The sequence below is a fragment of the Rhopalosiphum padi genome, chromosome 2 (assembly GCF_020882245.1).
Source record: "Rhopalosiphum padi isolate XX-2018 chromosome 2, ASM2088224v1, whole genome shotgun sequence".
In the NCBI taxonomy this organism is placed as follows: Eukaryota; Metazoa; Arthropoda; class Insecta; order Hemiptera; family Aphididae; genus Rhopalosiphum; species Rhopalosiphum padi.
In genome coordinates, this window is record NC_083598.1 from 56,552,271 (window position 1) to 56,567,375 (window position 15,105).

Below are 15,105 nucleotides of genomic sequence, written 5' to 3' on the forward strand. Positions count from 1 at the left end.
CAGATTCAATTTTTCTTTAATACTGAAAAACTTAAAAGAATTTCAATATTTTCTAGTATACAGTTTCTAATATAACTTGTGATGTATATATATATATAAACACAGAGTAGGTATAGTTGTCTTAGGTAGAGCTGTAACTAGGCGCTTACCTTGGATGCAAAAATATTAAATGATTAACTTAAAAAAAACTATTTTTGACAGTATAATATTTTTCACCAATCCGTAGACATAATGTTGAGAATTATATACTTGTGGCTAAAAAAATGTATTTCTTATTTTGCTCAAAACCTAAATACAAATTTTCAGATTTTTCTGACTTATAAGAAATAATAAAATCTGCAAATGTGTCACTCCCACCACCTAGGGGGCACATTACTAAAGTTCTGCCTTAGGATAGTAAATGTATCAGTACGACCCTGGTCTCGGGGCATTAGATATCATATACATGTTCAAAATCAATGTGATACTATACTAACAACTAAATACTTAATACGTACGTGGTATTTAGGTATTATCCCAAAAATGTCAGCATCAATTGCGAATTTACCGGACTAATAAAAAAGAAACCAAGGGGGTCAATATAATATTGTATGTACAAAAAACGATCCTGAGAGGAGACATTTCTAAGGATATTGTATAATTAGATACTATTATCATTTAGCAAATCATATTTTTATTAGAAATACGGTATGTTGAATTAGTTTTTCCAAAAACATAACATATTATGAAATAATAATTATTAGGTTTAGGTATAGTTGTTACCACTTACCATTAATTAATATTAACTTAATAACTTACTAGTTACTTACCTATGCCTAAATCAATACGCGTACCGTTATCAAACGGTATAAAATGTAAATATTACATAGACTCGTAGACTCGTGTCATATTGTAGTAAACACAATTACAATTTTTTTTTTAATTGTTCTCTGTAAAAAATAAATACAAACTCGGCATTTATGGCTATTGATTAAGTTTAAATTGGTTTAAATATTTTGTAAACATCCTTGTGTATAGAAGATAATAATATAATGTGTAACGGTGAAAACTGAAAAATTAACTAACCTAACTTGGATGCCCAGGTATACGATTTTCTGGCACTTGTCTGATGTTTTTTGACAGTCAAAAGGCTAAAGTTGAAAGCGAATTTAGAATCTCAAATTATCAGTAATTTCTAGTGAAAATCGATTTCAGTTTTTGAAATTTATCTACAGAAGATTGGATACAGTGCCAGTGCAATAGGTAAATCTAGTCACTACATGTCAATACTAGGCATTTACGCAGGCAATCCTACATTGGTGAAGTTTGGACAATGTTCCGGTGTTCGGTGTTTGTTTGAAGTGTTTTTTGTATAAAAAATGTTAAGTTTAGTAAAGCTTAGTATGGCCATATGCCCGTATCCGTGTGTGGGTGTTTTGAGTACCTACTTATTACTTATTAGTCATATCCCGTGAAAATCGATGCCTGATGCCAGATAGTTTATGGTTAGGCATCCCGCTTTCAACGGATTGAATAAGTTGCCCTGGTATTTAAAAAAGGCGTTTTTATTATTTTAAATATTCAAGAATATTTTAAGTTTACTACCAAGTAAATACCTATACATCATAATATGGGTACAACACGTTTGTGTATTTTTTCCAAAGCAACTTACGCAACACGTTTGGACACAAAAGACAAAACCATAGGTAAGTAATACGTTTGGGCAATATAGTCTATATAGCAAAATATAATATGTCTGTTGCATGTGTACCTATTCTAGTATTTATAAAAATATAATATTATGTATGTATTTTAATACCTTATTATGTAAGTCCTTTGTAAATTTATAACTCTTATATAATTATATGATATATTATGTCATTATGATTTATGAACATGAAATATAAATTAAAACTAAAACAAATCGTAAGTGTGTCATGCTGACGTCGCGTAACTATACGGAAATTAAAGTCGGATTTTGGGTACCTACATACCTAATACCTAGTGACTAGTACTTACCATATAGTACCATACTTACTGGGATAATATTGTTATAGAGGATTGCGATTAAGTGCGATATCATAAATAATATCGAAAACTCGACTGAAATGTCTATTTTAATTTTTTTAAATACTTCTAGGTATCTACTAGGTATATACCTTCTGATGGGGCCTTTACTTTAAAGACCTATAAAAAATAAATGTTAGCTAGTTAGTAGTTTATATTATGGGACCTGGGTCAAGGGTGCTGGGGTGTAAAATCCTCTCATTGCTGTACATTTGTGACATAAACTGATCAACTAGATGGCAGTGTTGTTTCGTTGGATTACATTCTATCGATTCTTGATAAATATTAAATTTCCGATTTCGTCTGGTCGTTTTTTTCGTCAGGGCAGGCGTGGCGATAACTGTAAACTGGTCAGTAGTTAGCACTTTAGCAGCAAGTTGCCAGTCAGTAGCCAGTACTCTCAGTGGCTACTTAGTAGGTAGTTATAGTACTTCGTATCTACACAGTTATCTGAAATCTACTGTATCTGTATCAACAGCTATTCTAAAACAATGCCTTTAGCCAACATAACTCGAGTTGAGAAGTTTAGCTCTTGTCATCGGCTCCACAGGTGGGTGGTATTCATGTTCATAATAAATTCCTTGTATAATAATGTAGGCACGAAATTTATGATGAGTCTTTTATAATTACAGAAAGAATGGATCTATTTGCATTTCTTTGCATTGATATTTATACAGATTTACTCAATTTTAATTCATTACCTACTCTAATAAATATTGTTATATTTTTAATAGTTATATTAAAAGTACCTATTTTATATTTCTATGTTTTATATTAATTTAAGTGTTAATTGATATTTATTTAATCAAAATAGTCTCCTAGTATTAAATATTATAATATCAAATACCTACCTACTAATTAAGTACCTAATAAAAATATTTAAAATTAGTAAAGAAAAATATATGTTTTGTTGGATGCATCCAAAAGTCGATATGAATTATTATTTAATTATAAGATAATTATTATATATTTCAGCAACAATTTAAGCAATGAGGAAAATGTAAAAATTTTTGGTAAATGTAACAATAAAAATGGTCATGGACATAATTATAAAGGTATTTAAAATGTTATTTTTTCTATAAAAATTATTCTCTATATATTCAAAATAATTTCCTATTACAATAACAATTTTTAAATATTGAAACATATTTTCTTTAAGTACATTATTAATAACTAATAAGTTACCTAGATATACAGTTGATGTACCTACCTACCATTTTATTATTGAATATTTGCAATCTATATTTTTTTCATTAAACCCAACGTTATAGTAATTAATATTTTAATTATTATCTAACTAATATTAGTTATGAAATTATTATTTGTTAGATTATTACTTATAGCTATATTGTTAATTGTTATTTTTACAGTTGAAGTTACAGTTAAGGGTCTAATTGATGAAAATACTGGCATGGTCATGAATGTGGCCGACTTAAAAAAGTATATTGACGCTGCTGTAATGGAGCCATTGGATCATAAGAATCTAGATATGGATGTACCTTACTTTAAAGATCATGTTAGTACAACGGAAAATGTAGCAATTTTTATATGGCAAAGTTTGAAAGATGTCATGCATAATCCTAATCTATTATATAAAGTTAAATTATTTGAAACGGATAAAAATATTGTTGTTTATAAAGGTGAATAATTTATTATTTTTGAGTCATAATAATAATAATTGTTTTTTCATAAAATTTAAGTTTTTGTAGTTTAATAAAGAAAAAATTATTTTTGTTTTATTATAAATAAAAAAAAAAAATTCTATTTACTATTTCCATAATCAATTTTTTTTTATATTGTGTACAATTAAATGTACCTATTTATATCGTTTAATAAGATTTACATGTAAGATTAATACCCAAATAAAATATGATGTTCAACAAATAAACAAAATTATATTTTACTATAAATAACAAGGTCACTATTATAATGGGAAAACCATTATATAAGTCTTTTTATTAATCTTTTTTAGATCAGTTTATACTAGTCTCTATGGTATTTTTAAGACCCTTTTAATGAATACTGCATGATTGCAGTTGATCTAAATTATCTTAACAATCATTAAAAGGAAATTATCTAGTTATTTAATAAATCCAAATGTAAACTATATTAATTTTTATATAATATACATGTTTTCCCGTGAGGATTTACCCATTGCGATATCTCCAGAAATAATGGAGATTTCATAATGCTGGTTTTTTAATAAGATTCACAAGGACAAGAATTACAAATATTTCATGTTTTAATTTATTTTAATGTTTTGGTAAAAAAATTTAAAAAAATTAAGGTAACCATTATAATTTCATTAATCTCCTGAGTTTAGAAAAAACTACGAATTATTTAATATGATAGTGGTATCATTGTATCAAACATGTAGCCTACATGCTCATACGACTGGTGAATGCTTTCAGTGTTTTTAATGAAACTAAAAAAAAAATATTAAAAAAGTTTCTGATATATCGTTTCTATTTCATTTTAAAATAAATTTAACATAACAGCCTTTTTGTAGCCAACTTTACTTAATATTAAAAAAGTACTTTTAATGATTTATAAATTATTATGAAAATACTGCAGCTGCTAGTTCAACGTAATTTAAAAAAAATTAAAAACTGGTCAACAATATTGGTAAGTTGTTAAACGATATAATAATTATTATTAAAAAGTGATTATATTGTTATTATAATTCAAATTTTCTTATAAAAGAGAATAATGAATAATAATTATTTATTATTTACTATCATTAGGCTTCATCATTGGATAAGTGATCCAGGACAATATTGTAATTTCCCAAAAACAAATTTAAATTATAATAAAAATTAAGCTGGCTTTTTAATTAATGATGTTCAAGCATAAGCGAAAATTTGGTGAAATTACTGGGGGGGGGGGGGGGCTGAGCAATATATGCTCATTACACCTATATAATGCTAAGACCTGTACTTTAAACTTCTGGGGAGGGCTTAGTCTTCTTAAGCCCTCTTCCCTGATTACCGCCAATGTGTTTAAGCTAAAATGCTTATTTTGACCATGTAATTTACATAGACGCTTTACTTGATATCTTTCAACTCAAAACTTAAATTTGATTACAATATGATATTATCAATCTTATTTAGGTATCTTAGTTCATAACATGCTAAATATACAGAAACCTATTATGTTTTAGGCTAAAAAATTCTTTTACAATAATTAATGAATATATTATTTAATAAACAAATTGAATCAATTAAATCTAATTAAAATACATGCAATACATTATTTTTTCAATTTAATTTTTGAAAAAAATTGACAGTACATATTATGCCCATAAAAAAAAACAAAGTTGTTTTTCATTATGACAAATATATTTATAACTAATTAATCAGATAACTCCTCATTTACTATTGTACGATTTGATGGTAATGTTTCTAATTCTTCATTCAATGTTTTCAAAACATCTGCTGAAAATATAATTAAGTTTTAATAAAAAGAAAGAAGAATTCATTTTTTTTTATTTATTATTAAGCTTATATGTATGTACTAAAAGTGAGCACTGGTGGCCGATGGGCAGAATTAAAATATTTTAAGGACCAGGGACTCGCAGGTCATGGTGTGCCAACAACCTCAACTGTGTTTAATAATCACCAATTAAAAATTGCCATTAGAAACGATGAATCACTTTTCGTGAGCCCAACTATACTACTATAGTAAGTTCATACATTTCCATATCAATCTTCCTCAGTCACATTAAATGTTAGCTAACAAAAATTATTATTCAAGTGACAGAGTTCACTGGGCTTATAAAATTTTATTTTGCTTATAAATGAATATTTCAAATTGTTCAGCATATTTGGTATAATATTGATTTTTTTATTTATTGGGCATTTAAATTTTTTTTTGTAATTTTTGAAGTTATTGTTAATTCATTATTATTTGTAGTAATAATACCTAACTGTTTTCTTTCTCCTTAATAAAAATGATAAACGACAATACTTTTACCTTACTTTAGTAAGAACAAATTTTTGTAAAGTAAATCAGTTAGTTACTATTTTTTTTCTCAAAATTTTTTGTTTACTAAATATTAATGTACTTTTTGGTTGGTCTTATCATCACATGTAGATAACATTCAAAATTGTTCTATTTCTTTTTGTGTAAATGATTTTAATAAAACAACTTCATGAATCATTGTCATATTAGACCATATACTATCTCACTACACACGGAACAGTGTACAATGTGCATTGTATAATTTAATATTATGGTTGTTTTTTTTAACACGTTGATTGCCAGAGTCCATATGAAAATAATTAGATATTGATAATTTTTAGACTGCTGGCTGCCGCACCATATTATTCATAGAAATTAAATTAGATTTATATAATTAACTTTTCCGTGGTGCTACAATAATGATCTAGAAAATGTGCTGTGGCGTAGCTGGAATAATTGCAATTTTTTTAATGTAATAAACATAATTTTAACATTTTTTTTTTTAAATTTGATAATATTTAATATACAACTTTATAATGACACTGAAAAATTTCCTTGGCGTACCCACGATAAATATTCTTGTGGATGCCAGCGGCCGCATGGCAGTCAACGTATTAATATGACTTTGTAGTCAATGCTTTTTACATATCATACAACATAATATATATTTATTATTTTGTGTACCATTTTTATTTGCATTTTATTCAACAATGTGCATGAAATGAATAATAATAGGGTTATTATCGGGACTTCTAAGTTTATGTTAGTTTATGAATTAAGTCTAATAAAAATTATAATAAACAAGTATGAACTAAAGAATGTATATATTTATTCGAGATTGAAATTTAAAAAAATTAGGATACCATTAAGTTTTTAAGAGCTCTTTGTTATTATAAACGTATGAGTCCTGATAATCGCCCAATTAATACATAATATACATTATTACATAAAATAAAATTGTAAACAAAAAAATATATACACATATAGATTATGTAATAAAACCGTTGATTACAAAATTATATTGACTACTGAACAATAATGTTAAATTTAAGGACCCCCCTCCCCTACAAAGTGTACTCTTCCAAAGTTCCATAGGTAGTAACATTGCTTATTAAAATAAATAGATAGCCTAAAATATTCACTTAAAAAATAAATAAATTAGTAACTTGTTTACTTTTTATTAAGTTTATCAATGTAAAGAAAAATTGTTTAAAGTAGTGATACTTAACATTTTGTAAAAAAGATTTTGGTGAGGGGAGTTCATGATTTCTATTTTCTCTCGAAAAACTTTTTTTTTACAAAATATCTCATGTTATGTGTATAAGCCAGAACCACTTGTGGACCACAGTTTAAAAACTGCTAATTTAAAATACCTATATAATTAATAATAAGGAGAAAGAATAAAATTGGGTATTATTATCATACATAATAATACTGTTTTAATAAAAATTATTGGTTAATTATCTTAAAGTAAATACCTTCTTTCTTAGTTAAATCCTTGGCAAGTAATTTTCTTAATTTTTCTTTTTTACGTTTCATTTTCTCGCGCTTTTTTTTCTTTTTTATCTCTTCATTTTGAGGACAGCTAAATAGATCTTTTTTTGCTGAATTTGGAATTGACTTATCTTCTTTAATTAAATTAAAAAATATTCCTCCAGATGTTCGTCTACGATTACCATTCTAAAACAAAACTATAATAACTAAACTATAATTCTTAACAAATAATTCAAATATAATATTATTTATTTATGTAATGATTGTTTAACCTTTATCATTTGGCCACCATTAGCTTCTATTAAACAGGTTTTCTTATATTTTTCAAGAATGATTTTCCTATCAATTTTGGATAACACGGATACTATAAAAAAAATTGCAATAAATTTAATATACAACATTGTTAAACCATTAGTATAGATTACAGAACACTATAATATTAACATAAATTAATATACTTTTTATTATTTAATATTTTAACCAAGTATGATATGACAAGTAACAATTTTTAAATTAAAGAATAATTTATTACAAATTTATTAGTTTAATAAATATAAATAAATGTATTTGGGTAATATTAACATTGATATTTTGTCTTACTCAAATTTTAACATTTAAATTATATTATTTTATTGAAAATATTAAATGATAATGACATGATGTGAATAATATTATAAAAAATTTGTATATTTTTTAAAATTGGATATTTTATGTAATTGTTAAAATACAATTAGTATATTCATACTATTAATAAAAAAAAGATAAAATTTTTTAATATTTTATCTTAAATATACTGAAAAATAATATACTAACACGGACTATAGTAGGTAAAATCATTGATTAAATGTGCATAATATGTATAATTAATCAATTGAGATATAATTTCTTAACAGTGACTTAGTGTCTTAGTGACTAATATTATTAAGCCTATGTGGCCAATATTATAAGGTTCAAACAAGAATAAAAATAGATTGTATTTATTATTTGATTGATGGGACTCAAGCTGATACTTAGTTATTAAAGCCGTGAGATCTTAATTTGAAATTAGATGTTTGTGTTAAAATGCAAATTTAGCGACAATCAACATATAATTTCATATAATAGAGTCAATGTTATAATTTAAATTGTTTAGGACTGTTTATATAATACTAGATAAAATTATCAAAAAAAAAAACTTTGTGTTTAAGATTTAATTTAGATTAGTTAACTCTACTAGGAGGATAATAGACCTAAGAATATTAAACCTAACTTACACATTAAAATCTTGTTGTGCTCATGAAGATTTGTGCACAATTCATCTAAAAACTGATCATTAGTCTTTTCTTCAGGATCACAAATATCAGGCAATATTCTACACCTAGATGTATCGTCATTATGAGTTCTTTTTTCCACAAATCCTTTTGTATTTCCATATTTATAATTACATTTCTTAAAATCTCCATTTCCATGTGAATATCTTTTCTTTACAACATGATCGGACTCCAAATCATATTCTCTGCTAAAATAAAATTATATATTAATATCATCAAATTAATGTTTCATTTATGATAAATAAACTTACCTCTCTAGTATATTTTCAGTCTTTTTATTTGACTTAGTTGATAAAAAATCTCGTTTTCGTTTTGGGCCACTGTTCCTGAATTGAATTAATTTTTGTTTTAACTAAATATTAATTATTATTTATTATTATTATATAAAATAAGTAATGAGATATTTGAGACTATAATAAGTTAAAGAAAATTTTTTAATATATTTATAATGTGTGTATAATTGAATGTAATAAAATCGAAACTTCAAATATTAATAAAAATTATAAGATCAATTTAATAATTTTTTTCTAATTTTAAAGGTAATTAGTGCTTGCATTGTGCACATGGTATAACATTAATGTGTGATTCACAATTTAAGTTAAAATTAGTACATACCTATAAAAATGAATTGTTTTGTATTTTCATAGGTAAAATAGAACTTTTTTTTATTCACTTATTGGAATTTTTAAATCCTCTTTGTCTTAAACATATCATAATAATTAGTAAATAAAATAATTATAATCTAACTTATGCTCATAGTTTGGATCATCCATATCAGTATAAGCAGCTGCCTTAGTGGTTACTTCAAGACGGGTTAGGCATCCCTCCATCTGTTCTCCAACAACAATATCTCTCCAAACCGACCCCATTTTATGATTAACAGTTGTAGTAGTTGGCTCTTCTTCAACCTTGTCAAAATCATAGTCTGTATCCAATTCCAATACATCTGAAACGGACTAAATAACAAAATTCTTTGAGCTATAACAACAGTTAATACTTTAAACATAATTATAAAAATATTTGTTGTGTGGTTCATCTTAATTGTAAAAAAAAATCTAAGTATACTGTAGGTACATTACCTCATTATCTGAGTGAAGAACAGGAGATCTTAAATCCATTATAAGAGAAATAGAAATTTAAATATCATACAACAATTATAACGAATAAAATCGTTCAATAATCAACCATATTCGACCATCACTGATAGAGCATACTGTATTATGAATAGAAGCATAGAATAGTTATCACATCTGCTATCAAACAAATGGATAAATCGGTCTTTCCATGTGTAGTGTGTACTCAATGGAGTAATAAATATTATCAAGTATTCAAACTGCGTTTCCAATAAAAATATATAATAATAACAAAAATACTAGAGAAATATCGTTTATTCGTTTCGACTGTATTTTATAAGATAACTGATAAGTCTTGAAGACTTGAACACTTTAGTGCCGCAAGTGCGCAACTAGGGGGTAGCAAAAAGGTCTTTAGCACCCTTTGTTTTTTATACCTTACTATTATTATTTTAGTGAAATACCATCAATTGGTAAACTTTCAACAGTTTTAGCATCCCACGTTTTAGAGGTCTAGTTGCGCCTAAGGAACAAATTACAAAACTACAACTTAGATACATGATAAACGCAAAAAAGTCTGAGAAAAAATTGTAGGTATTTATTAGGTATATAATTATGAATTATCATAACTATTATTACTCAAATATTAAATTATTATAATAAAATTAATAAAAAAAAATATTTTATAATTTATTATTATTATAACTAAGTGAGTATATACAAATTAATTATTACATGTAAATATATAATTTACCATTATCGACTTCTGGGTTTCTGGGAATATTTACATATTAACATGCTATTTATTATTAGTTTATGCTAAATTGTAATTAATGCAAATCAACCATGAATATTATTTTAATTATTTGTATTAATTTTACACTACCTATTTACATTATTATATAAAAACAATATTACTGTTAACACTGCTATGATATGCGGTTGAGTATAGTAGCCATTAGTGCTATATATCGTAAGTACTAATGTTACCCTAGGTGCTTATTGTTAGTTTTGTACTTTTGTATGAAAATAACCTTAATCGAGATATTATTATGTATAATAAACACTATAAACTTGTCACTAGTAAGTAAATTTAAGTATACCTACCAAGTGGTTAGAACATAATTGAAAAAATGATTATTTATGAATAAAATATTTTTTTTAATAATTTTTACAAAGAAATTTTAATTAAGTAATTTTATAATGATAAATGAATAATGAATATCTAATTAATATAATTTATTCAAATAATTTTTTTGTGGACTTTTATAGTCCTAATATGTTTCTAGAGTATAGTAGATATACATATATATCTGGGGATGGCTCTGACGACTAACGGAGTAAAGGTTTTGAGTGACAGGTGGTAGAGTAACTACGTAGAGAACTGCTCCCGCGGAATATAGGCAGCGGAGGTCCGAGGCACGAGAATGGTAATCACTAATCACTAATAAATCAGAAGGAGAAGTCTGGTGACCAAAATTGGTCATATTATGAAATGTATATTGTTAACACCTAATATTTAATTTTCTAGGAAACCACGGGTTATTTTGTGAGTAAAAAATGTGTACTTATTAGATCTCATAATTAAAATGTATTTTCAATTTTTTACTCTAAACCCTAAAAAAGGGATCTAAGGAAATATTTTTATGTTAAAAGTGTAAAAACATATTTTGTGTAAACAAGTTTAAATGTTATTACGATTAATTAATTAATTTTAGATGGAGATTTAATTGTTTCCTATGGTCGTAAATTATCGTCATTTAAAATTTCGTTAAACGTGTAACAAAAATCATTGCTTAAATGCTAATCATTGCTAATCACTAAAATAGTGTTCGGACAGTTTAAATAATATCATAAAAAAAAACCCAAACTATTAAATATTTATCAAATTAAATTAATAGTTATATTTATAATTAGAGATAGAGACACAATTATATGTCTTCTTTGACCTTTATCAAAAATTTCTTGTAACTACGTAACTTTGTGTGTCCAAAAATACATACTATTCACTATTCAGTATTTAAAAACACTTTACTTTTCAGAATAAATTATGTGGAATAAATCGTTGTTTGGTCTGAATAAAACTACTATACGATGGCAAAAGATGTGGCAACTGGCAACAGAGAAAACGTGGAATAGGTAAAAACGTCACGGCGACTGTGGATGGACTGGATGAAGACATCAGTATCTTGGGTGATCAAAAGAGACTTAACGTTATTACTTATAAGTTATAGGCTTATAACCTTCTAAACCAGTGTTTCCCAACTTCTTTTACTCGCGGAACCTTTGCAGGAGCTTGAACGTTTTGTGGAACCCCCATATCATTTTTGGAGCTATTCTATGGACTATGTTAGAATCATAATTCAAATCAAAAATATTATTAATTAATTTATATTTTCCCAAATTTCTCACAGAACCCTATTTTCGTAACCCTTGGCACCGGCTGACGGAACCCTTAGGTTCCGCGGAACACCAGTTGGGAAACACTGTTCTAAACAACAATTATTATAAAAAACAATTTGATTTTAAAATTCTGCTGAAGGCTATAATTATTGCTTAGCCGCTTCGATTGTTATAATTTACTAATACGTTTTTAATTAAATCGTTATTTTACTTCATTTTAATTTATCTACTAAACTATATTCGGTTGTTCTTTTCACGTATACTACAATGTAACCTTACTTATACGTTATACATGCTTCTTATATTATAGGACTTTGATGTAAGCTAAAAGCAGTGGTGCTGTGAAATAGCCTAACTATGACGCCGCGTGGTCAAAATTATCAAGTTTCCCACTCCACCAGTGTTAGCGAAGTTAATAATAGCGTCACAACACTCATTATATCAAGCAAATCAATCATAACGATTTTGAAAGTACCTCGACTATTATTTAATATATCATACAAAATATGATGTTAACTTTGAAGTTGCTTTTCAGTTCTTACTCATAAAGTGTTCGAAAATGGTAAATTTTTATGTTTCTACCCGTTTCTATTCACATAATAATATATTATACATAGGTAGTTATATTTTATTAAGCGCTGATTTAAATTTTTACACGGTTTTGTTAAATTTGTATAAAATTATTAGTTGTATAGAATATTAATAATGATTTATGACTAGGGCTGTGAATTTGTAGAAAAGTGCGTTTTTTTGGGTGGTTGTGAAACATAGCTTTGTAAGTATGTAAGTAATTTGAATTATGTAACAACAAATCCATTTACGAAACATTTTTTTTTGCCTTTTTAGGTTATATTTTCATTTTTTCGTTATTTTTAATTAAATTCTATTAATTAACAGTTTTTAAAACCTTTCAAAAAATTAAAAATAATGTTTCAGGTAAATGACATTGTTAAAGAATCAATAAACTTCAAAATCAAAATTCAAATTAAATCATCATATTTTATGCATATATAACATACTAATATCAATATAAATATAAAAATTAAATAAAAAAACATTTTACGAGTAGGTGCATTTTTTACTATAATTTTTGACATTTTAAATGCATTTCTTAAGGTTTTATAGTGCATTAAATCCACAGTCATAAATTATGACTATTGAACTATCCATAAAAAAAATGCTCTATAAAATGATTGTTAAATCAATAATAAATGGAAATGTATTGGATATTCGTTTAATATTTTTTAAAGCTAATGGATTTTATTTTAATTTTAATTTCACCGCGCAATAATTAACAAATTGTAATTTTATTTTAGATTCTAAACGGAAAGAATAATGTGTGTTTTTAAAACACTTAAATAGTAGAAAAAAATGCTTTTATTTTCAACTTTGTGGATAGTTCCTTGAAGTAAATTTAATCTAGTTTGTACTTTGATCAAAAGTAATACTTCCCAGTAATTTTCAAAATAATTGAAAATCACAACAAAAAAGGCGTCAAATAGGTAGCCGCTCTGCTTTATATAATATAACTATAGTATATGTATCTAATGTGTCTATCATTGAGTAGGCACTGTGATGGGTGTGTTAAATTTGGATTTAATAGTAAATCATTGTATACGACAAAAACGATTCTGAGCAAAAAGATTCAAACTTTTTGGTAACTAATTTGTAACTTATTAGTTATTATTGTTATGAACAAACAATTATCTTAACAAATTTAACAAGTTGATGATTAGATCATTTTTTCTGCTACAATTGTGTCATCAAACACAGAAATAATAAATAAATGAAGAATACACATAGTAAAATCAATACATTCTTCGCTCCGCTAAGAATCTAAAAATACTAAAATTTGTTTAAAATATTATTTTTAAAATAATTAATTAGTAAACAAGATTGTTAAAAAGTTAGACCGTCTTCGTTCATAAACGTTCTTGACCGTGTATTATAGCCGATTTATCATTGAATTAAGGTTAAACAAATTCGTTACAGTGAGTTGGTCTGTAATATTTATTAGGTATAGTGTATTTAATCTATGGTAATAGCAAGATACTCTTGAACCAGTTGGCTCATATATTGTACAGCAGAGTGTTAACCTACTAAATGTATTTGTATTTATTTTTCTGTATTTTAAACTATATATAGGTAAAACCAATATATCATCATTCATCATTCTATAGTAATTTGTCATATAATATATATATCTTTTAATATAGTCATATAGAGAATAGACAAATTTAATATACAGTCTTTCAACATACTATATCACATATATATATATATTACATTTCATAAGTGACTTGTACACAACAAAATTATTAATTAAAAACCAGAGAAATATTTTATTGAAAGTAATAATTCATTTTTATCGCATAGATTATATTATTTTTTTTTAATTAACTTGGAATATCGAGAGAAAAAATTGTATACGTATTTTTGATATTTTTAAATTGTTTTAAGAATAACTGTCATGTAATTTTATCATAAATCATAAGTCGTAAAAAAACTAAAAAAAGTCGAAAATTTCAAATGCATAAAAGCAATCAAAATATTTTGAAAACTATTTCATGTTTATCATGTCTACAGAAATTGTTAACATAAATATTAACATAGGTAAACCTATTTTAAATTTACATATAATATATTTATTGTATGTTGATTGTTGGCTACACGTAAAGATTAACCGTTTCAGAAAATCAGAAAACAATTTTTCAATTAATATTTTCGAGCTTTATTATTGAACTTAAATATAAATATATAATGTATTCATATGCATAGATAAATAAAAATAAATAAATAAAAAAACAATAATAAAATAC

At 25.6% G+C, this 15,105-nt stretch overlaps 2 protein-coding genes across 4 annotated transcripts; one reads left to right on the forward strand and one right to left on the reverse strand.

The window, feature by feature from the left end:
• The first annotated feature begins 2,344 nt into the window (after nt 1–2,344).
• On the forward strand, nt 2,345–3,826 carry LOC132922143 (6-pyruvoyl tetrahydrobiopterin synthase). Its single transcript, XM_060985495.1, has 3 exons — nt 2,345–2,596; nt 3,022–3,101; nt 3,417–3,826. The coding sequence occupies exons 1-3, from the start codon at nt 2,538–2,540 to the stop codon at nt 3,692–3,694; spliced, it is 417 nt and encodes a 138-aa protein (XP_060841478.1). The 5' UTR covers nt 2,345–2,537; the 3' UTR covers nt 3,695–3,826.
• Nucleotides 3,827–5,229: 1,403 nt separating this feature from the next.
• LOC132922141 (phosphorylated adapter RNA export protein) lies at nt 5,230–10,049 on the reverse strand. Of its 3 annotated transcripts, none has more exons than XM_060985493.1 (7): nt 9,890–10,049; nt 9,558–9,766; nt 9,062–9,136; nt 8,754–8,995; nt 7,773–7,864; nt 7,485–7,686; nt 5,230–5,480 (listed from the first exon to the last, which is right to left on the reverse strand). In XM_060985493.1, exons 1-7 carry the CDS (start codon nt 9,926–9,928, stop codon nt 5,398–5,400), a joined length of 942 nt encoding a protein of 313 aa, XP_060841476.1. In that variant the 5' UTR covers nt 9,929–10,049; the 3' UTR covers nt 5,230–5,397. The 3 variants fall into 3 exon arrangements, with proteins under 3 accessions (XP_060841476.1, XP_060841477.1, XP_060841475.1); XM_060985494.1 differs by having other exon boundaries at nt 5,230–5,477; nt 8,754–8,998; XM_060985492.1 differs by having other exon boundaries at nt 8,754–8,998.
• Nucleotides 10,050–15,105: the final 5,056 nt, after the last annotated feature.